At 40.4% G+C, this 24,211-nt stretch overlaps 2 protein-coding genes across 3 annotated transcripts; both read left to right on the top strand.

Annotated features, from left to right (window-relative positions):
* The first annotated feature begins 1,370 nt into the window (after positions 1–1,370).
* TMEM9B (TMEM9 domain family member B) lies at positions 1,371–16,716 on the top strand. 2 transcript variants are annotated; one of them, XM_026651528.1, is made up of 5 exons: positions 1,371–1,554; positions 5,139–5,230; positions 9,003–9,111; positions 10,265–10,399; positions 15,128–16,714. In XM_026651528.1, exons 1-5 carry the CDS (start codon positions 1,471–1,473, stop codon positions 15,281–15,283), a joined length of 576 nt encoding a protein of 191 aa, XP_026507313.1. In that variant the 5' UTR covers positions 1,371–1,470; the 3' UTR covers positions 15,284–16,714. The 2 variants fall into 2 exon arrangements, with proteins under 2 accessions (XP_026507313.1, XP_024051700.1); XM_024195932.3 differs by lacking the exon at positions 1,371–1,554 and adding an exon at positions 4,362–4,376 and having other exon boundaries at positions 15,128–16,716.
* A 3,527-nt stretch (positions 16,717–20,243) lies between these two features.
* ASCL3 (achaete-scute family bHLH transcription factor 3) lies at positions 20,244–22,018 on the top strand. Its single transcript, XM_029911525.1, has one exon. The coding sequence runs from the start codon at positions 21,163–21,165 to the stop codon at positions 21,688–21,690; it is 528 nt and encodes a 175-aa protein (XP_029767385.1). The 5' UTR covers positions 20,244–21,162; the 3' UTR covers positions 21,691–22,018.
* The last annotated feature ends 2,193 nt before the right edge of the window (positions 22,019–24,211 follow it).

The raw sequence follows: 24,211 nt of genomic DNA, 5'->3' as shown, positions 1-24,211 counted from the left end.
GGCAATTTAAAGGTCCTGGGGCTCCCAGCAGAGGCTGGAGCCCCAGGCCCTTTAAATTGCCACCAGAGCCCCACTGCTGGAGCCCTGGGGTAGGGATGCGGGACTCTGGGGGCTATTTTAAAAGTCCAGGGCTCCCGTTGCTTCTACCGCCCCGGCCCTTTAAATAGCCGCTGGAGCCCCGCTGCTTCCCCAGGGCTCCTGAGGCTATTTAAAGGACCGGGTCGGTGGAAGCAGGGGAGCCCTGGGCCCTTTAAATAGCCCCCGAGTCCCGGGCTGCTGCTGCTACCCCGGTGGGGGAGGAGGAGGGGGCACTTACCGTACAGGCTCGCACCAGCCCTGCACCCCCTGCCCTGCCCGCAGCCAGCCCCTGTCTCCAGCCAGCCCCGCACCCCCTGCCCTGTCTCCAGCCAGCCCTGCACCCCCTGCCCTGTCCGCACCAGCCCGTCTCCAGCCAGCCCCGCACCCCCTGCCCGCAGCCAGCCCCGCACCCCTGCCCACAGCCAGCCCCTGCCGCACCCCCTGCTCTGTCTCCAGCCAACCCCTGCCACACACCCCTGCAGACCTGCCCGAAGCCAGCCAGCCCCACACACCCCCTGCCCGCACCAGCTCTGCACCCCCTGCCCTGCCTGCAGCCAGACCCTACCTCCAGTCAGCCCCTGCCCTGCCTCCAGCCAGCCCCATGTCCAGTGGTGCCCTGCAGTTCCCAGGGCAGTAACCCTGCACACCTGCTTCAATGAGGGGGGCAGGGAGCAGCTGGGACCCACACTTGTGCACACACACACACCCAGGGAGTGGTGGGGACCCACACATGTGAAACGGAGCTCATTTCTAGTTCAGGCCCATCTTTTTAAAGAAGAACTTTAGGTAGGGTTAACATACATCCGTATTTTCCCGGACATGTCAGGCTTTTAGGTTCTTAAATCGCCGTCCGGGAGGAATTTTTAAAATTTAAAAATTTAAAAATTCCTCCCGGGAAAATACGGACGTATGGTAACCCTATGGGTACAATAAATATATACTGTGGCACATCCCTTAAATCAAAACTTCTTATAGGGAACCAATTGCTAAGAAATGAAAGGCTTTTTTTTTTCCCGTGGTTTTATTTTTTTTTTTAAGTCATCCCTGCTGGGGCCCCACCAAAAATGTTCGAATTGGGCCCCGCACTTCCTAAAACCGGCCCTGCCTGCCAGGGTCCCTCCCCTGTGGCGGGTGACCCGGGAAGGCCGCAGGGGGGCTCGCCAACACTCCCCCTCACTTTGTTCCGCCCGGAACGTTTTGGTGAGTGCACCGAGCCCCCCCCCTCCGGAACCCGCGGACGGCGCCGCAGCTCCCCGGGGGCGCATTAGCCAACGGACTCGGTGTCACGAGACGCCAGGCCTTAGCGGAAGTAGGAAGTGAAGGTAGCGAAGCTCCGAGCTGGGCCTCGGGGGCTGCTCTAGCGGCCGTAAGGAGCCGGGCCCGGAGCCCGACATGGCGGCGCGTGCGCGGCTCTGCTCGCTGCTCGGCTCGGTGCTGGCCCTGGCCGCGCTCGTGGGGCAGGTGACGGGGGTCAAGGTGAGCGGAGCGGGGGCTCCCCAGCCCGGCCGGGATCCCCGCGGAGCCGGAGCCAGCCTCGCCCCCATTGCTGGCATCCAAGTGGCCCCGCCCCGCCAGAGCCCTGCCCCCTTACCCTGCTGACCCTCCTCAATAGACTCCCCCGCCCCAGCAGATCCCGGCCCCGGGGGGTCTGGGGGCCGCGGGGGAGACGCGGACGGTACGAGGTGGTGACGGGGGTGACACTCTCAGCCTGGTGCCAGCGGGAGCCCGGGGAATAAAGGCTCGGGGTTGTTGTCTAGTTTAGGCTCTTGCTGCTTCAGAGGGCTGGAGACGGGCGCGGGGCTTAGGGCGAAGAGGTGAGCCCTGCCTTGAAGAACTGGGCTCGGGCTTTCGAAAGCAGGGGCCGAAATACCTGGTTTGATTTTCAGGAGTTAATGGGCCCTCAGCGTTGTTGAAGATCGGCCCACTTACTTAGCAGACTAACTTTAGGCTCCTATTTTTTGAAAATCAAGGCCTTCGCTTGTCATACGAAGTAATTGAGGGGACTGGGACCAAAATCTTTAGTTAGGATGTTATTTTGAAAGGTGACATCTTCAAGTATGTAAAAATATCTGCATGGGGTTGAGTTTATGGACAGTTGGGGTTTATTGGAGTGAATGTTTTAAGGCAGCCATGAATAGGCATGATTCACTTCATCGTTAATAAGTTTTGATATAAGAAACCAAATGAATCCCCTTTTCCCACTACCCCCCTCAAGATTCTTGATGATTGCATTTTGTGTGGATTTTCCTCAATCGCCCTTAAAGTCCAGCTCTTTATTTGTGCCCTCTTATTATTGAACTACTCAATTTCTCATTGAAGTTTTTGGCACCCATCTCCTTGATTATCCCTCAGAAGTCTGCCTTAGTTTACCTAACCTATCAGTATCCCTCAGGTCCCGCATCATCTGAACTGTGTTTTTGTATGGTTATGTAGGCAATGCACTCATAAACTAGGGTAAATTTGAATCTTAATTTTTATTAAACCAACATAACTTGCTCAAGAGACAGAAGGCTGGGTCAGTGTGAAGAGAAGCTTTCTTTGCTAGAGGACCACCACCTGCTAATTGATGTAAGAGAGGGATTCCAGTAATCCATGTTCTCTTGTCTGTAACTGAACATGTACATGCTTAGACAAACAGATACATGGGTCTCATTACCAGAGTAAATGCTTATATTTGTTTTCCTGGTTGAAGGGTCTTGGCTAAGCCTGAACTAGGACATGAGGAATTTGTTGTGCACACCATATTGGATTTAGGAGGCGACTTTAGCTTATTCAACCAAGAAACTAATCTTGTGGGCTTTCAGCTGGTAGACAAGCTACTTCTTCATTTGCTGTCTGTGTACAATGTTGGTAAAATGATGGATGGTTTTAGCTTTTTAAATGAAGCTCTTTATAGTCTGGTTTACTGACAAGAAAAATCAGAGTTAGACATGAATAATAAACAAGAACAAAATGTAGATATTAGTCTACCAGTTGTAAAATTTAAGCTTGTGTTAATCTTGCAAGTAAATATTGTATTTAGTAAATTACTTGACTCTGACATTCTGTATTGAGGCACTGTCAAAGTGAATCTGTTAAAAATAAGAGGACAAGTGGTTGACACCCATCAAAGAGCCCCTTTCTTGAGACAAGGCTTCTGTATTGTGTGTATAGTCAGAATACTTATTGAGGCCCAGTTGTATAAAGGTATATATAGGGACTGTCACATGTACATCTTATTTCAGTATTTGTTTGTATCTTGGTGAACCAGTTTTATGCAATATTCCAAGTGTAAGTTCTCTAGCCCTCTTTAGGGCTCCAACAGCTTGTGCTGTTTCATTGATCTAGATTGTCTTGATTTTCTTTTATCTGATTTATGTTTCTTTAGGTGCTCCACTGTTGACTAGTATCTTGTAGTAGGTGAACATTTACAACATCATCAATTTATTTGCCCTTTTTATCTAGTTGTGAATACTCTTCATGAGCTAATTGCCAGCTAAGCGCTCCCATTTTATCCAGATATCTTATATCTCCTTTTTAGTATTAGTTAGCCCTCCAACTGTCATGTAACAAGATGTAAATACGTGACATTACTTGTTGTCTTCTGCAGGTGGCTGGTGTGCAGTGTGAACAAGATTGGCTCTAACATCCTTTATGCCTTCCTAATCAATCAAGCTACATTCATGTACCATTACTCTGAGCTCATTGACCAAACCAGGATTTTATTCAGTGTACATGTTTATTGTCAATTCTTTTTTAGCTAGTAGTCTCTTCTGCAATACTTTGTTGAAATTCAAGTCAGCTTTCAAGCAGGCTGCCCGTTTTTGCTTTTGCTGGCTTCCTGTCCCTTTCCCAAATAAATTCATCTGATTTGTGTTTAAGCATGCCATCATTTATAAATACATGCTGACCATCTTTGACCCATTCAGAAATCTGTTATATGTATGGACTTGAGGAAAGGGAAGGGATTTTTCCTTCCTATGTATATTTGCAAATGGGAAGTAAGTTATTGGAGGCTTTTTGCTTCCAGTCCAATAATAACCTAAAATATGAAAACCTCAGTTACAACTTCTCCATGCCATAGTAAGCTGTTAATTTTATCTTCTTTCTGTAATTTTACTCTTGTGCTTCCTTGGGTTTTATTACTATTTTCTCCCCTTTTGTTTGTTTCTCCAAGCGTCCTGTCCTCATTTTCCAGTTTCCCCTTTCTTTATTTGGGGACCAGGATGTCTTCTGGGATTCCCCTTTTCCACCTTCCACTTTGACCTCTCTGCTATTGTCTCCTTCATCCACCTAAAACAAGGACACTGTGCGTTCTGGTGAGCCTTCTAACAATTTCCCTTACAAGCCTTTCTCTTTCAAGTAAGAATAATAGTCACTGAAGAAAGATTTGTTCACAAGGGTCTCTCCCTACCAGTCTTCATTCAAGATGAATATTTCCTCCTTCATTCTTCTTAAACTGTTCTCTAGTTACACATCTGTATCTTCATTATACAGCTACCATCACAAATTGATTAATTCAGGTACACCTATTTAAGTAATCCTTGAAATCCTATTGTAGAAAATAAAGTATATTTTACAAATTCAGATAGTCTGTTCTTCCAAAGCAAAATAGGGAAGGCAAGCTACTCTTGCAGTCCAAAGTACACCTCTACCCCAATATAATGCTGTCCTCGTTAGCCAACAAATCTTACCGCATTATAGGTGAAACCGTGTTATATCGAACTTGCTTTGATCCGCCGGAGTGCGCAGCCCCGCCCCCCCCAGAGCACTTGATCTGCCGGAGTGCGCAGCCCCGCCCCCCCGGAGCACTGCTTTGCCGCGTTATATCCAAATTCGTGTTATATCGGGGTAGAGGTGTAATACAATTGCTTTTGGAATCGGTCCATTTTCTAGAAATTGGCTTCTGTCCCCAAAACTGCTAATAGTTCTTACATTTAAGAAAAATTGGTGATTAAGACAGGTTTCAATGGACATATGTGTGTAGTGTAGTATATAATATGTATTGCATCAACTATATGTTTTTGTAGAAGACTTTTTGATGGTTGATAATTTGTTCTAAGCATGTGTTTTCTTTACAGAATTCTGAGGATGTCCGATGTAAATGCATATGTCCTCCTTACAAAGATCATCCTGGCAATATTTACAACAAAAATGTTTCACAGAAAGACTGGTGAGTTTATGGAGTTCAGAAAGTAGAAGGTGTATTCTCATTAGGGTTATATTGCAGTTCAGTGGGTCATCCTTCATTAATGATTATATAGGGGATAGTTATTTCTTTTGTTGTGGCATGGGGAGAAATTTTATCCCATATATTAGTAGTTGATGCTCTCCCTCTTCAGAGTGTTCGCCTTGAACTCATTCTTCCTTCCCTGTTGGTTTTTTTTTGGGGGGGGTGGGGTGGGGGAAAGAAGGGACATAATTTGATTTGGCTTCTTGGAATTGTTTTTAGAATGTGGAGAACAAGTATGGTCATAGGACTGGGAGTTGGGAGATCTGATTTCTGTTCTATTCTGAGTTTGTTGAGTCACCTGGGCTCTACATGCCTGAACCTTCTCATGTGAGCAGTGGAGGAAAAGTAAAAACCAAAAGTTTTTTGAGGCCTAATTCATTTCTGTAAAGTGCTTTGTAATCCGTGGATGGACTATCCTGTAGAAGTGCAAAGTATTCATTAGTGACATATTGACCTTACCTCTTATCTATTTTTAAGAGACCTAGAGACCTCTGAGCATGATGAGAAGCCACAAATTAATAGCTCAATCCTGCAAATGCTTTAACGTCTGAGAAATTCCATTGAAATCAATGGAACCTATCATAGGAGTAGAGTTATTCATGTATGTGTCTGCAGGATTGGAGTTTAATTTATTAAATCACTCACTCTCATCGGACGAACAAAAAAGGTTTGGTAGAACCTACATTTTGTAGATTCAAAGCTTAAATTAATGTCATGAACATTATTTGAGTATAAAGTGCTTTGTCTAGTCAAGGCCATTATTTTATTCCAAATTATTAAATTTGTCACAGTAGAAATAATGTCATGGTGCAGTGATGAAACAGATTGAGATTACCTCAGTTGCAGCACACTTACGAAACCGTTTGCTACAAGCACTGCTGCCCATTATTTCACTTCTCTGTAACTAAAAATTACTTTCTCAGTGGCTTGCTTAATCTAGGATCTAGCAGAAGGCCTGCTGCTCCTATTTCATTAGGTAGATATTTTCCCTGAATTCAACTGGAGCAGAGTTGAACCTAAGGTTCCTTAGTATTGTCATTAATTGAAGGAAAAATCAGTTTTGAAGACTTGAACAATAAATTGTATGTGGAGAAAAACTGGTATATAATGGGTCTTGGATAACCTACTCTCCAGCTTTTAAATGTCATCTTGTAATCATGCTTGAGACCATTTGAGAACAGTTTATGGATTTGTGGACTTCTTTTGAAATGTCTTGATGCTATTTCAAATTCCTGATTTACTTTTTCAGAGGAGTATGATGGCTGGAGAGTGCATTCATGTGTAATAAAGCTGGGAACTTAGTGCTGTACAGCTGGCCTCTTCTCCATCTGCATGAGTTAGTTTTATTGCTGAATAGGACAGTGATATACTGCATTCACTTGATATTTAGCTCAGTTAGTTACATCGTACTAAAGAACCAGATCAATTTTTAATGTGCCTGTATAAGTTATTCACCATATAGTGGCCGCTTACAATTGGATTATCCAGACATTAAATTAGATTTTATATCCAGTGTGGTGTCTGTAATGTGATGATAATGAACTTACCATTAGGGAGTCTTATCAGGGCTTTTATTCACACTATTTTTCCAGGTTCAGACTTTGGACATGATCCTACAAAGTGCTGATGTCAGTATGAGTTGAGGATATCTTGACCTCACCAAAAGTGCTCACTGCTTTATGGGGTCAGGCCCACAACTACTGTAGACCGTTCAGCCCTGATGACTAATGCACTAGGCCCGGCATAAGGGATGTTTTATTCTAATAATTGAATACATTGTGCTCTCAGATATCAGTAAAATGTTAACCCTTTTGAAGGAAGTATGTTTGAATGGGTTTTAGTGCCCAAGAGACTGACCAAAGTGGGATAGCCATGGGTTGGCATTTAGTGGGGAGATGGAGGTGAGACACTTAACACTCTTCTGGCCTAATGAGTAAGGCTACGATTTTTTCACGGAGGCCGTGGAAGTCACAGAATCCGTGACTTCCAGCAACCTCCATGACTTCAGCCCCAGCAGCCAGGAGCTGCGTGTTCCCCCTGCTGCCCGGGGATTGGTCACATAGATCTCTAGCATTAATCTGGCCCAGCACTGTGCTAAATCTTAACTGAGCTGTCCTTGTAAGCAGATATTTTAAGGTTTGATAACCTGCTATTGACTTGTCCTATTGCTATGAGTTATGGGCACAAAGGCAGAAGTTGGTTCCAGCACCAAATAAGTGTTATGCACCAAAAGAGAGTCTGGGATGAGCACTGTGAGCAAGCAAACGGTGACTAAATGAAAGGCCTGGAATTACACAATGCATTGGCAGAGCAGTTGTCTTGGGACAGTTGGCGTCCAATGCTGTAATTTATAATGACTGCATTATATGCCAAAAGTTTGGTCACCGCAAAGATCTTGCCTTATGTTTTGTTTAGTTTTTAACCAAATAATGCGTGGGGTTGACGCTTCACTTTTCTTTCTACTGAACGTGTTCCTAAATGTTCACCTTTATGTCAGTTTAAATAAAAAGGTAACTTTATTCTTTCTCTGATACATGTGTGTAACTCACATTGGCAAAAGTGGGAGTTCTGTTCACATATCAAAGAGAGACTAAACTCTGTTTTTCTTCAGACAACATCTACTTGTTCTAAACTTTTCTAAATAGTGCCAAAAATGTGTTGGGTGCTTTACAGATCAGTAAGAAGATATGGTCTCTGCTCAAAATGGGCTTAAATCTGAATAGATGACATAGATGGGTAAGGAAATAAAAAAACTATTTGATGAACATGAGGAAGGGAGAAATGGACAGTAGCTGTAGTCACTCCTACCTTGCCATGATGTCTGTCAAAGTACACCTTGTCCGTCCTTTAAGTTCTGAGATTGCTTTTGTCATTTTAAAAAAAAGAAAAAGTAAATTCAACCCTTATAATTTCCTTCCTTGAGTCTATTGAGTGTTGAATACCCTGCTCTTGAACTTGTGTATTGTTTAAGGCCAAAAATCAGTGAAGCAAATGTCCTGTGCTCCATTCTTGTTTTTGAGATGTGGAGAAAACTAATGGAAACGCTAACCTGTGGGGGAAGTGAGGTCTGTTGCACTACTAATGGTGGCATCTTAATGTCTATTTCTCAATGTTTGAATAGACCAGTGCCCAACCTTGTTACACAGGCCACATAAATCTAAGCACAACCTTGTGTGGGTCAAATAGATTCTGCATATTTTAATAAGATTGAAAGTCACCTGTATTGAATTATATTTTAAGTTCATATATATATTTAGATAGGTTGTTTCTATGTACAGTCGTGTCTATTTACACACTTGTGTAAACTAAAATAATGTAAACATGACAACAAAATGCTAATGAATCGAACATTAGTATATTGTATTGAAGCAGGCTCTGGGCCTTATGAAATGCTCTAGTGGGCAGTAGATTGGGCACCCCTGGAATAGACCATCTATATTAGTTTTAATAAGAACTTTCTAGCTGGCTAACTAAGCTTGAGCAGCTAAGTCGCTATGTAATTTGTCTCATTTAAGTAAATTCAAAATGAAAAGTTAAAATCTGAAAAAGTTAAAGCTTGAACTTTTCTAGGTAGTAATTTCTAACTCTTAATCAAAGATCAGTTTCTCTTGCCCCTTGCTGTGGAATCGGCATGCATTCAGAGCAGAGGGAACTGCCTAAGTAGTGGAGTAAAATCAACCAAACTGACTCTAAGCTATTTTTCTTTCTCCAGTGATTGTCTTCATGTGGTTGAGCCTATGACCGTCCCTGGACCTGATGTGGAGGCATACTGCTTACGTTGTGAATGCAAATACGAAGAGAGAAGCTCTGTCACAATTAAAGTAAACATGTCATTCCACTGCTGTATATTAAACATTTCAGCCAGCTAATAAATGCACTACCTTTTATAAATGTATCCTTAAAAACAAAGCATTCTGAGTGCTCTAGAGGCATTATAATAATTAAATTACATAATCTCACTTAAACTCAGAATAGCAGTAGCACTAATAGTTAAGGCTGAATCATCAGGCTTAAAGGGACTCTATTAAATACCTTAGTCTCAAAATTTTCCATCCCTGACATTTGCTAAGGGGGATTCTTGTTTTTCTAAGAATTCTGGGTATTTTTATCAGTTTATGGGTTTAGTATCTTTCTCACCCTTTCCCCCACCTCCCCACAGTCCCTTGTTACGAAGATGCATATTTTGCTACCTTGACAGACACAGTTGGCTAACTATTCTCAGCTCAAAGTGATGCTGTGCCCACAAAAAACAAATCAGCCATGTTAGCTTTAATGGGTGAATTTAATAAAAATGAGCTCAAGTTTGGGCAGGCAACCAACCTTTGGGACATCCTCCAACCAGGTCTCTTATCTGCCTTCTTCGTCCCTTCGTTGCTCTACCTCTCCTGTACCTTTTTTGGCCATCTTGGGAGATCAGCTTATGGAGAAAGTTTTAAAGTGAATTTTGAAGCATAGATTTTGAATATTGTTATGCATTGACATTATCCAGTTAATAATAAGAAACTGTGGGTTTCTTGTCCAAACCTAAGATAATTGAATGGAGACAAACAAGCTTGACTGCAAAGGGAACCCCTGAATCACCAGCCCACAACCGAAACGGAATGTTAGTCTTATTTTGAGATGGGATTTTTCTCCCCAGTCTTTTGCAGAGAAGGAGCTTGAGATCTCAAGAAAGACTAAGAGGAAATTAAGAGGAAATTTTGTCTTAATCTGTGAACTTCCTTTTTCTTTGTCATTCACTCCAAACACATTAATATTATTTGGATCTGTGTGTCTGTGGCTTAATTTCTTGAGGTTGTTTGTTTAATTTAGAGACATTGTCAAGGTTAATAGGCATAAAGCAGACCTACTGACTGATTTACAGGCATTTTGTGTGTCTTGTTGTTCCTTTGCTTTGGCTGTCTGCCCTGTTCTTGAGAGTATTATGTGGAGTAAGTTCTCAGCAATAGTGAAAATTGTGCTTACTGCATGCAGGTTACAATCATAATCTATTTATCCATCTTGGGCCTCCTGCTGCTGTACATGGTGTACCTTACATTGGTAGAACCTATACTGAAGAGACGTCTCTTTGGACATTCACAGCTAATTCAAAGTGATGAAGACATTGGGGTAAGTTCACTTGAATGAATGCAATTGAACGCTTCCTTATGAAGGTTTTTCAATGGCAAAATAGCCCTCCTTTTCGAGGGACTGGTGGTAATCTTCACTGTTGCAGAAAGTTGTGTGGTCTCTCCAAGACCATTTCTTCACTTCCAATATGTCCACCCCATAAACAGGTGGATAGCAAGTTCAGGAGCTAGGGATTACCCTTTTCTCCCCCAAACCTAGATTATCGAGTAGTCCCCCTTTCTCAGAGCAGTCAAGGGAGGGAAAGAATAGGAAGTAAAATTTTCCTTACAGGGTTAAATGCTGCATTCCACCTGATAAGGGTTGCTATATTTTAGGTGGACTAGCGCAATGGTAAGGGGAAAATCTAAATAATAGATATATGAAGGGGTGTAGTCCTCCTTTGCTACTTCAACTTATGTTGGTTGACACTATTAAAAAAAAAAAAAAAAAAAAAAAAGTTCCAGCAGTGAAATATTGTCATGAGGGGACATTTTATTTCAGTTAAGTCTTATTCTTATAATTTAGTTTCCTGCACGTGATGAGAATAGGTTCCCTAAGATCCAGAACAAACTGTTTCAAGAGGTCTACTTGCACTATGGAAATGGACCATTGGTAAGCCGTATGATGGCCCATGTTTGGCCCAGTTTGTTTATTGTTAATGTAGACAAGACAAAATTGTCTTCAGCACCATAACGGGAAGGGTATTTAAGACCTGAAACATGGTGCTGAAAATAATGGGGGATTTTGTCCTTGCTACATTAGCAAATAAACAGTTGGTACCAGTTGAGTGGGGTAAGGGAGGACTATGTTACAGACAGCTATTGCTGGCGCGGGTCATTTTTTATGTTGTAGAGAGACTTACAGAATATCTATTAAAATAGAGAGATGATAATGCATTACAACTAATCAGCTTTACAAAGCTGATGGTCTGTTGTTTGCTATGTAGAGATGTCTGAACAAAGTAATATAGATATGCTAGTCTAGGGTGATGTTGCTGTGAAGCCATTATAGTCACCTGTTACCTTGACTGACTTATTACATTGATAGTGAAGCACTTCACAAAAGTATGAGCCAAACTCTCTCAGGGGAAGTTTGCTGAAGCAATTTGAAAAATCAAGAACTTATGTTTGCAGTCTAAGTATTAAGTATGTACGGTTCCTAATCCATGCTTACAAGTAACTGCTAAATATACAAAACAATTTATCAAGTCTAGAAAATACACTGGTGTATTTACCATATTGTATAACCAAGCAACATTAGCAGTAGAGTTAAAGCTCATTTTGAGCATAGTGTAACTTTAGTAGACCTTAAAGGAGGAAAAAAAACATAAACAGGTGGATTTCAGTTTGCTTTAACTAAGTTTGCCAGCAGCTGTGACCACTTAATGTCCAGTTTAGTAGGGTGGTGGTGTTTTTTTAAAATAAACTAGGGAACAGAATAAAGAGATTAAAAGTGCTTGTTATGCCTTAAGAATATTGTCATTATTGCTTCAAAGTAAATAGTAAGTTAACAATGCAGCAACACTAAAAGGTGTCGCACAATTTTGGAACTCATAGCAATTTTGTTTACAGTGAAACAAAATGATGATATCTTTATTTACAAAGTCTATTTAAAAACCCAATAGTATTGTGTGGCTGTCACTTTAATAGCTTTAAATCCAAACTTGGATAGTAGTCAAACCCTAATGGATCAGACTTGGTTTCCATTCATGCTCTGTATTTTTATTTGCATAGTGTGTTTAAAAAGTTGCTTCCATCATATTTAGTATGGTGACTTGAACACTTTTTAATATGGAAAGAATTATTGTCATCCTGTGTAAACCGAGAAGTAGATCACTTAGAATTCTGTCATCTTAGCCTACTACCAGTGGCCATCAGCCACCTTGATGAAAAGTAATCTTATTCTTAAAAGATGTAAACAATTATAAATATCTCCCTTCTGGAAATATAACTACAATATCCAACATTAAACACTTACATTCACCTGATACTTAATCATGAAAACAATCAAATACTTCACAAGTCATATTAAAATCTTTAAACTATTTTCTCTAAATCATAAGAGGATCAGCACCAGCCCTCTTACAGATTCCAAGACCAGAAGGGACCATTGTGATCATCTAGTTTGACATTCTGTGCACAAGAATGTCTTGCTGGGAGTTTGGGATGGTCATTATTTATGTGTGATGTAGCAGTGTAAATTTTAACTCAAGGCAGTAAAAACACGCTTCAGACCAACACATTTATACATCATCTGTCCCTGTATTTTCCCTTTCTTTTTGAAGCAACATTTAATATGAAAAAATCCTTTGCATGAGCCTTGTGGCATACCTAATTGTAGTATAAAACTGTCTGGTAACTTATGTCATGATTTATGAAAGAATGAAACTTTCACAACTGTGTATGTGGGGTTTGAAATATGCCTGACTACCTAGGTTAACTACTAAAGCTGTTTAGTATTTGTTTACTGCAGTTTGACTGTTATAATGTAATGCAGAGCTAGAATCTAAAGCCCTGATTCTGCATGGCCTTTTATGTGGTCAGACTCCATTTAAGTCAGCAGAGTTTTGGATGGACCAAGGAGTCCATCTATGCAGATGTCATGGCAAGTCTGGGGTAGAAAAGAATATTTTCTTTAAGGGGAGGGATTTTCAGAAGTGCTCAGCATAAATCTACCTCTGCTCCCATTAAAGTCAGTGGTAAGAGTTAAGGCACCACTGAGTGCCTTTGCAACTAGCACTCTGAAGCAGAATCATATTTCAGGAGTTTTATAAATGCAAAATTGGCCACAGGCAATAAGACGTTTTCTGCACCATAATTACTGTAGACAACACCTCTCTCACTAAGCTCTCATTAAGACCTGTAACCTGGGTGTCATCTTCAACTAGGTCCCAATCTAGATTTATGTCAGAATCTTGCTGCTTCTTCCTGATTAACATCTCTAAAATCTGGCTTAATTCTCCATCCACATAGCTAAAACCCTTGTCCAAGCTTTCATCTCCCGTCTTGACTACTGCAATGTCCTCTTCTTTGGCTTGACAAATGGTCCTGCTTATGTCCATTCAGAAAGCTGCAAAGATAATTTTCCTCGTTCCTGGCTTTGACCACGTTGCTCCTCTCTTTTCATCCCTCCACTGACTCCCCCTTCTCTGTCACATCAAACATAAACTACTTGGCTTACCTTTCAAGGCCCTTTGCAGCCTGTCCTCCACTATACCTATCATCTCACCTCTATCGAGTGTCTGCTCCTGCCTTCAGTCAGCCAGTCTTCATCTCCATCTTGCTAAACTTTCAAACAAGCACCTTTGTGCTTTCTCCCGTGCTGCCCCCCATTGATGGGAGGTGCTCCTGGGGAACGTCTACAAAGCCATCTCCACTATCGTCCTTTGAATTCCTCCATAAAACTCTCCTTTGCTATGTTTACACAAAACTTAAGTTAGCCAGCTGCTGTGCTGAGACCCTCTATCATATCTAACCAGTATTTTCTAATTTTCCTTGTGCTCCCCCATTGGCCCATCTGTATCCGCCTATTGTCTCTTGTCTAATACTTAAACTCTTTGGGGAAGGGAATGTCTTTTTGTTCTGTGTTTTGTACAGTGCCTAGCACAATGGCATCTTGGTCTATGAGGTGCTACCTCAATATAAATAATAATAATCCATTTAAGGGTGAGGTGTATTGCTGATCACTGAGTTGCTGTACTCAATATCATGTCACAAATAAAATAATCACTTCTGAAAACTTTTTTGCAATAAAACAAGGCAAGGTATAGAAATACACAAGCTTCAAAATTGAGTCTCCTTTGCTGTGTTAGCACAGTGCATAGTTTATAATGGTGTTTTTTCATCTGAAACGCATCATATACATGACCTTTTCCAATGTAGTTTTTAAAACATAATTTTCTTTGTCCAAAACATTTTGGGAGCCAAATAAAAGGTTCTGTTCCAAATGTCTTTGTTTATGACTTGGGATTTTTTTCCAGTAAATAAATCCAGCTTTGCAGATACTGTTAGAAAAGGGACAGCGTAAATGCTAAACAAACACTCAGTTGTTCAGCTCTTTGTCACTTAAACAGCTGTATTTACATGTAGCAGTGGGTTTGGTTTAGTGACAGTAAACATCAGTGTTTTGGTATTATAGGGCATCTTTGTGCGACTATTCAAAATTACTTTACGGTAACAGGTTAAAATCTGGTAGTGTGCTGGCTAAGCAAAGACGCGGGCTCCTCAGTTCAATTTTAAATTGAAGCACCAGCATGAAAACAAATGGGAGTGTCCAAGTGCCTTGGTCAACAATTTCGGGCTTCATGTTCAAACAGGTGCTAATGTATGTAAAGCTGTGTGCATGTTACTTTTGAGTATGTGGTGGTGGTGGTGCTCTTGCCTACAAAGTCAGCATGGGTCTGCTCCCATTGAATTCAGTGGCTAAATTCCCATTGACTTCACTGGTGTAGGATCAGATTCCATATGACCATTACTTATTACTTTGAGACACTGACCATATGAAAGGTACTGCAGAACATAACACTAAATTGTTTTATATAGGAAATCCACAGAAATTATTTTCTATAAAATGTTGAAATATACAGTCTATATCCAGTTAAAGCTTGTTTTGCACACACAGCTGCCTGGCAAGCTTGCGTAACTTATTTTATCCAGAAGAATATTGTAATTAACAGTAGTTTACGCAGTGAAATTGCTGAAATATAAATACTACTTTCTGCAATTGCAGGATCACCAACCTTTTGCAAATGCCCACGATGTGCTGGCTCGTTCCCGGAGTCGTGCCAATGTGTTGAACAAAGTGGAGTATGCCCAGCAACGTTGGAAGCTACAGGTCCAAAAGCAGCGCAAATCTGTCTTTGACCGTCATGTTGTGCTCAGTTAATTGATGTCTAATTCAATGATGACCAGAAGAAAGTAAAAGGGACTAAAGGAAAGAGCTGACTTATGTCTTCCTGATTCTACCACTTTTGAATGGTTTGTTACTGGCAGCAAAAAAGTGTTAACTTTGTAAGAATGTTCTGGAGTGGAAACTATCAAAAATAAACAACAAAGTTAATTAGCCAAAAGCTGATAATTCTTTACATTTTTTTAAATGCCATTTACTAATAAAACTAAAAAAAACAACTTACTCTAAGGTATCTTTGGATGTAACTGTGGTACCTTATTTATTATGACTAAGATGTTTTTAAATGTAACTTATACGGTTTAAAAAGTACCAGAGAGCATACTCTGTAACAAAAGATCAGTTACAACACACTAATCACTTTACTCAGTGAACCTTTGTAAATATATTCAGTTTTTCTCCTCACTGTTTAATGCTGTGTACTGGAAATCTAAATCTTGCAGTGTAGTTTTCCTATCTGACATTGGCCAGTTGTGCTCATCATTTGGTTTCTTGCACTGTTACTTTGAAGATGTTTGTATAGCAGCTGACCGTTGCAAACTTAAGGCAAAACTTAAATGGACAATGACTGTTGATGATAAGCTGCACACTTAAGGTACTGTGATGTAGATAAACTAATGCAGTGCACATTAAGACAGCGCTTTACTGTTTTGCTTTGATCACTTAGTATATTGTATGTGCTACCTACAGATCTCTTCCCTGTCTCTTCATGGATAAAGTCTCAGGAGTTAGTGTATGATAAAGTATATATTTAAAAAATAAACTCTGTATTTGTCTGGGTTGATGGTATAAGGCATATACTCTCCAGCATCTTCTGTCATCTTGGGAGTTAGGTGTATTTTTTAACTGTGATGCTGTACTCATCCCTCTGAGGTATACAGCTACTGGATAACTAACTTTCATATATCCTCTTTGGAATGGAACAATTAAAGATGATCATGATTTTTGAAAAACCTATTTGCAGTATCTGTATTTCATCATTTCTCTCCCTCATCACACTGCATGTAAATTTCATATTTAAAATAATTTTGCCAAATGTGCCTAAGATTACAAATGATGTGCATTGTTTGTAAATGTTCAATGCTTGGGTGACGGAAAGAATGGCTCAGAAAACTGCTAATATACAGAGTGCTTCTAACCTCTGATTCAAATCCAGGTCCAGGCAGTAGTGGCTGCAAGTTATCACCCATCTGAGGGTTCTGTGCTGTGTAAAATGAGCTAGCATCAGTCCAATTTCTAGTGAGAGTTCACATAAAATCACCAGTTATTACTGCCTGGCACTCTTCTTGGCATTTTAAACAGCAAGGTGGAGGACTAAATGGGTACAGAAACTTAAATTGGCTGTTGCAGCTAGAGCTAGTCCATCCATATTAGCATTTGAGACACTAGCAGGGCCATATAAGGACACTTCCACTGCCCTTACCCTTCACAGATAAATAGAGCACTGCAGTCTTCTGTTATTTCAGTACCTTTCACGAGGACTAACTTCACAAAAGCAGAAACTCTTCAATACTAGCAGAATCATAATGAGTATTAAAAAAAACCAACCTCCCCCCCCCCGCCCAAATCCCAGCAACATGTAGCCACTAACCAATGAAAGGTTAACACCAGTGGGCTGACAGTACAAGTAATCAAAGTTCAGAAACTACTGTTCCTCTCCCCCCCCCCCCCCCGACACACACACAGTATCCAAACTGGTGACAATGATGCACTTGACATCTATAGAGGAGAAACAGTTGCAGTTCCTTGTTGCAAGGGTGCCTATTGCCTACCACTTCAGATAGCAGCAGTGGCAGAAGCACCGCTCCTTGCTTGCTTGCTTGCCTGCCTGCCTTCTCTCACAAGACATCAGCAGGTGAAGTGAATTTTTAGGGAGATAAACAGAGGTCCCTACTGCGAAGGCGTGAGGATATTTTGAATCCCAAAGACTAATCTTTGTTCAGATGCAAAGACCGCTTCAAGCAGAATCGATTCTCTTAAGGCTTGAATGGGCCTTACCAGGAAAGAAGAGTGTGTATGCACTTGTCTCTGAGTAGTGGATTAGCTGTCACTAATTTTACTGTGTATTTCAAGTGTTCAAGATAAGACTGTGCAGTATTATGATCTATAGCAGGTCTGATTAGTAAATGAGTCCCAAATTTAAAAAAAGGCTAGCTTCCTAATACTAGACTAGAATTGAGGCTTTCAAAATGAGTTAATTTACACATACTGAATTGTAGTTAGAACTTGTCTATAATACTTGGTATAAGTTATATAAACTCATTTAGCACAATTAATAGGTAGTAGTTGCCCACTTAGAGTTGCACTTGCTGGTAAAGATGCTAAAATTCTGTGTTAGGGTTCCCTGGTTCTCGCCTCAGCTCTACCCTGACCCTAGGGTTCCCTGGTTCTCGCCTCAGCTCCACCCTGACCCTAGTCTAGGAACTGTTAGGGACAAATTAGGGATAGCCAGTGAGCGTGCAACACACACACACACCATCTGTATGGCTACTGGGAATCCTCCTGAGAGGATATCCAGGCAGTTTCTATTCCTCAAGTAATGGAAAGGAGTGGAGAAGGGTTGAGAATCTGGTCCAATGTTGAGATTTTTGGGATTAGCACACCAAAGCGGCAATTTAAAGATTACTCAAAGCAAGACCTATCTTGTGACACTACCATAAAATCAATCTAGTTGCAGATACCAACGTCATATAGCCTCTTGTTCAAATATATTGAGATTTCTGTATTTAACAATGAAAATCTAACTGAAGTGCTAACTAGTTTTTATTCTGTTAAATATTTGGGTGTAAAATTCAATTAAATGAAAAGGGCATTCATTATAGCAAATTGCTATAGCATATGGATCCAAGGGCTATAAATAAAATATGTTGCTGATTACTTTCTAAGATAGCTCAATTGTATCTAATACATTGAAACGTTCTATCCCATAATTCTAATATTTGTTGCCATTATAGCTACAGTGTGGGTGGAAAAAGCTAAACCAGAAAAGAGCAGATCTAAGTGTAAGCTACTTTGCATATTGTCAATTGACTATAAATTACACCAGTCTTTGACTCAACAAAACAGCATTGGAACTGCATAGTTCAGGTAAGAGATTGTCAAAGAAAGCAATATGTATTTGAAAATATATAGCATTATGGCTTGAATAAATATCAATCAAAACTGATGTAAATAACTTCAGTCAGCTATTTAATGAGTACTTCAAATAGTCTATTTGTAATGTGTATTTAGAATGACCCATTGTTTGATAAAATAAGTTACACTGGCAGGTAAGAATCAAAAATATTAACTTTAAAACTTTTAATTTTCAATGCAAAATTCTGATATTTTACAGACATTTTGAGCAGCCTGAAAATTCTGTTTCCTTGGATTACTTGAGAATTTTCTCTGTCTCAAAACAGGTGAGTCTCTATAGCAATGAAACAATTTTCATGCTCTTTGATTTTGTATTTGTCTTGGACGTTAGGATGGCAGATAGTGTTTTGTGTAATCCTGTTGTGCAGCAAAAGTGTTAGTGCCATCCAGCCAATGCTATGAATTTCTGATTTTTTTTATTTTTTTGCTATACAGTGCACATGTAGATTTTATCTTAGGGTAATATTTAACATTCATATGTCAGTAGAATATAATCAAAGAAAATAATTCATTTTCTTCTAATATTAACAAAAGGAACAATCACCATTTGCTATTTTGAATTTATCTATAATAGCTATATGTTCACCTCAGATTTTCCCTCATGTATAGCAAGTTAATTTGTCTTCTGTCACTGAACATGAATTTGTGTGTTCAGTGCATGTTTCTGCTAGAAGCTAGCCTATGAAAGCATCTGTTCTAGAACATATTTGATTTTCTCTTTTGGAGAGCTTTTGGCGAATATGGATTCTTAAGTCAGTGAAAGTTTTAGTAAAATCAAAACTGAATTAAAACAGTAGTTGTGATGGGATACCCAAATATTTTGATTGAACATGACTTTACACATGGGAATAATGTGCACTTGGGATCTGAAGATAGGCCCAAACTTTGGTCACACAATTCCCTCCCTTTTGAGTATGGAGGGTATGAAAGTATTAGAATATCTGCTAAAATAGCCCCAATTCATTGTGAAGGAGTTGACTCAATGGTGGCATTCCCTCTGTCAGGTAGCAGACATCCCTCTGTGTAAACACTGAACACCTAGTGCTTGGCAATTTTTTTTTAATGAGTGATGGAAGTAGGGCATTTCCAGTAATGCTTTTTAGTTCTCCTGCCTCTTTTCCCTTAGAGGGCATGATGGAACCTGACTACTTTAGATGGTGACACCTTGATGACGTGGGGGTGGAAGGTAGCAAAAGGAAATCAGGCTGGTCTCTATACAGGCAAGGATTGCATACAGTCACTGAAAACAAATAGTGGTCTTATGAATTTGCAGCTAATTTTTTTTAAAGGGTAGCTTTGTTAGAAAAACTACTGGAGGGCTGAGGTTAAACTACTCTTATAGTGCCTTGACAATCCGTAGAAGTACAATATAACTTCGTATTAGAGAGACGATTTTACTGTCTCTCTCAAACTTCCAAGTGTGATTTGAATGGTTAAATACAAATCCTGAACAATTAATTCTGTCATATCTGCTGTCAGGCAGATGTAGAGAGAGTATGTGGTCCTCTAATGGGCCATTGTGAATTGAAGGGAGTGCGGCTCTAAGCAATACTCCAAAGGGAAGTTCGTTCACTTACGGTAGAAACCCCTCTCCCGAATAAAACTAACAAATAAACATTTTTACAGCTGGAATGTAATCTGAATAACTTTCTTTAGCATTGTTTAATACTGGCTATTAAGATGATCCTCAAATAATCCCGTATCAATTGCGGCGGGGGGGGAGAGAGATGATGCCGACTCTGCAAAACAGGCCTGGGTACAGGAATCCATAAGGAATCCCCTTCAGAGGAGACATGTGGAACCAGTGTGTTACTTTACAGACATAAAAATAAGATTGAGGTCCCTGCACAAAGGAGTTTTCAATCTAATTGCAACATAATACAGTGAGTGAAAACATCAAACATGTAGGTGAAAAGACAAAATAAGGGGAGAGTTTAAAACTCTTGATGAATGTTTTGTTTGATTCAGTGAAGGTTACAGGCACTTGAGTGGTAATGTTTTTTTGGGGGAATAATGGGATGGAGAGGCTGTTTACTTTGCCAATGCGTGATGGGTGTATGGCAGTGCCTGTGTCTCTCTGAGTGGCAGAATGCTAACTGAAAGTGGTGAGGGTTGAAGAGGGAATTGAAGGAGATTGAGGTCACTAGAGGCACAGGAGGAAGGAACAAGAATTCAGCCAGTTTTATTTTATATAATGCCAGCTATAAGTGTATTTTGTCAATTTCAGACTGAGCTGGACATATGTTTGGAAATGAAGAGGATCTGGTGTTACAAATTCCAAGTAAATTAGCTTAATTGTGGTTTCCTTTAGGAGGCTGAAGGGATTACTTTATCTTTAGCCAGTGCTTAGTAAATTTCTATAGCATATGCTGGTGATTATGCACTTTCGTGTGTATGTGAAGGATGCTATTCAAATAGGACATCATTACACACCATGTGGCAACCTCCCACACCATTCGATAATATCATAAATGCATTAAAATCCCTCCTTCTGGAAAATTATTATTTATAATTTGTATTATTGTAGCACCCATGAGCCCTAGTCATGGACCAGGACCCCACTGTGTTAGGCGCTGTACAAACACAGAACAAAAAGACAATTCCTGCCCCAAATAGTTTACTGTCTATGCCAGTAATAGAACCTAACCCATTTAAGTAGTTGTAGTGTATGAATCATTCAATTAATATGCAAATATACATTTCCAGGTTAAACACAAAACTCAATGGATAGTAAAAGCTACTGTAACTTCATGGACAAGTTGTCCATCTACGACTCACAACATGTACAACTGACTAGGCCTTTCGGTGGGGACCCTTTTGTCACGTTTCATGTGTACCCTGAGACACCTACCCAGTTCACTTGCTCTGAGGATTTGCCACTACTTCCTTTTACATCTGAGGAGTTGATCACAGAGAACTTCTATACTGATCCTTGCAACTTTCCTTACCAAGTGGCCCAGGCGAATTATGGCAGAGGTGACTATTCTTATGGACCAGCTTTCATCAGAAAGAGGAATGAAAGGGAAAGGCAGAGGGTTAAGTGTGTCAACGAAGGATACGCCAAACTCCGACGTCACCTGCCTGAGGAATACTTAGAGAAACGGCTCAGCAAAGTAGAAACACTTCGAGCTGCAATAAAATACATTCGCCATCTACAATCTGTTCTGTACAGTGATTCTGCAGTGACAGAGAAGAATAACCTGGAACTGGGCCATACTTCCAAGGCAATTGCCAGAGAGATCCAGTTTTGAGGACTATCTGAACTGCTCCAGGGAAGAAAAATAATCACAGCTGAGGCTAACAACAATCACATTATTGGTGACACAAATATTTCTGTGAAACTGACACATTTTATGAACTGTACAAGGCACACATCTCTACCAGTCTACTGGGGAAAGAGTTTAAATTAACCTACAGGGGATTACACTGAGATGAGAAATACTAATCTACAGGAAAATTAAATGTAAACTCTTTTAGTTAATTCATGGAAATTAGAAAAAAATCCTTTAACTTTGTTAGTTGGAAATCGAAAGTATGACTATATATCATTTTTCAGAAAGGAGCAAATGTATACACCATCTCAGTCTGCACATTTTAAATAAAGTGTAACCTTCTCATGGATGGGGGGCTCAGCTTCTGTTAATTTTCAGGGATGTTTCATTTTCTGTTCATTTTCACACCTCCCCAAAGAATCTCTGCCCTAATTGCCGCTCTCTTCCTCAAAATACACAGGACAATTTTTTCCCCCAAGTTTCTTGTGTATTGGCCTAGTGGATATAGCCCACGACTGAGACTCCAGTTTTGCCACAGGCCCGCTGGGTGAACGTCAGCAAGTCAGTGCCCCCCTCTGTGCCTCAGTTTCCTCAATTGTAAAATGAGAATACTGACCTTTTAAAACACTCAGATCTACTCATGTAAAGTATTATAAAAGTGAAGTATTATTATTTTATTATTAAAAAGGGGTAAAAACACTTTCCAAAATATAGTTACCTGAATGTGGAAAAATGCAGCATTTTTGGAAATGCAGCTCTATCCTTTTGTTAACCAATTATTTTTCGTACTTGAAACCTGGAACTCTTATTTTGGTCGTAAACCCCTTTTTTCCTGGCCAAATTCCAGTCTGTGAGCCAGATTCCATCACCCATACTGTCAGTGAGCTTAGTTCATGAGTTATCTTGTTGAAAATCACTGAATATGGATTTACTTACTGACATAGTAAGATACTACTCCGAGGAGGGGTGGCAGAATCTGGCCCTGGGGAATGACATCCTGCAAGCCTATATGCCTCCGCACTTTCACTGGGATAATGTTTTCTTTACTTCTTGTCCTAAATTGTTGCTCTGCACTCTTAAATAACTGACAGTTTCACCCTACAGCTAGCTGCATTTCAGCAAAGTTTTCTAGTTAGGGCCTACTCACATGAGAGTGATGGGGAAGATTTAGCCCATGGTTTGCAAAGAACTTTGACATCCCTTGGGTTGAAAGGTGCTATATTATTTATAGTCCTATTTTATTGATATTCAATAAAAAGGCTCTCCACGTACCATAATGAGAGCAACTGCAACGTGAGTGCAGCAAAGTACGGAGGAAAAAGGCATTAGCATCTGATAATCTAAACCAGATGTGGCTTTGCCTTTAGGCCCAGCAGTCATGTGTACACTACTGGGTTTATGGAAGCAAAAAGCTATTTTTACCATGACACAGAAAAGGAACATTAGTCTACTAATCACTATTTGCATTACTATCCCTTTAAGCGTGGGGCAGGTCTCTAGTGTACACATGCACATGTATCTCTCTCCATTCTAGTTGAAGTCTTGAAATCTACACCATTGTTTTTGAAGGCTTAAAAGCTTTGTTGCTGCTACAGCCCATATTGGACCTGGTCATGACCAAGTTGTCTTTGCTCTTTTCTGAGTGAAAACAAAGCTTTAAGGCCAAGAGTTTCAAAAATAGGATCTTCAAGTTCAGCTCCTAAATCCACATTCAGGTTCCTGAGTAAGTGGCCTGATTTTCAAAACATTGGAGCACCAGCATGCCCCAGTGACTTCATGCCTGAGTTCCTCAGGAGGAGGAAGACAGCATGACTATTTTCCAAGCTTTTGGATAATAGGATTGTAAGGTCAGAGGTAATTCTGCTAGTCATCCAGTTGTTTTAAATAATTAAATAATTTCCTTAGGACAATCATCTGGTTCAAAGACTATGAAATACAACTCTGATGAAACAGATGGGAAATAGAATTTTTTTACATTCATAATTCATGCAGCAAACCCAGAGGTGCCAGGGCTATGAACTGCCAAGCCTAGAGGTGCCGGGGCTCAGCCCTGGCACAAATTAAGTACTGGATTTCATATGTGTAGTGGATAAATGTAAAAAACTCCAGCAGAGGAGCAATGAAATGCCCTTGCAACAATTCATTAAAGCTATGGAAGAGGAGACAGATCTAGAGGTCAGAGCAGGGATCAACAATCAGGAAGATTCCTAGATATTATTCCAGGTTAAGAAATCTCTCTCTACTCACCTGAAAATGGGAGAGGCAGTATCGTCCAGTATCGTTCCCTTGACTGGAACTCAGGAAATCAGGGTTATGTTCCAGGCTCTGCCATTGACCTTCTGAGTGACCTTCGGACTGGAAGCTTTGTGGGGCAGTGAATATCTCTGATACGTTTTTGTACACTGCCTAGCACAATGAGGCTGGGGTCTCTAGGTGCTACTGCAATACAAATAAAAATAAATCACTTCACCTATCTGTGTCTCCTCTGACCCCTTATCTG

This window comes from Terrapene carolina, unplaced genomic scaffold (genome assembly GCF_002925995.2).
Source record: "Terrapene carolina triunguis isolate 2854851 unplaced genomic scaffold, T_m_triunguis-2.0 Scaffold96, whole genome shotgun sequence".
Lineage (NCBI taxonomy): Eukaryota > Metazoa > Chordata > Testudines > Emydidae > Terrapene > Terrapene triunguis.
Note: the sequence above shows the minus strand (reverse complement) of the source record. Positions and strands in the feature narration are given on the sequence as shown.

Excerpts from the sequence above, each read along its gene's own strand:
- ASCL3 (XM_029911525.1), top strand. The coding sequence starts at position 21,163 with ATGGATAGTAAAAGCTACTGTAACTTCATGGACAAGTTGTCCATCTAC.
- TMEM9B (XM_026651528.1), top strand. The coding sequence starts at position 1,471 with ATGGCGGCGCGTGCGCGGCTCTGCTCGCTGCTCGGCTCGGTGCTGGCC. Across the intron at positions 9,112-10,264 it reads GAAGCTCTGTCACAATTAAA|GTTACAATCATAATCTATTT; the intron begins GTAAACATGTCA and ends TACTGCATGCAG. Across the intron at positions 10,400-15,127 it reads AAAGTGATGAAGACATTGGG|GATCACCAACCTTTTGCAAA; the intron begins GTAAGTTCACTT and ends CTGCAATTGCAG.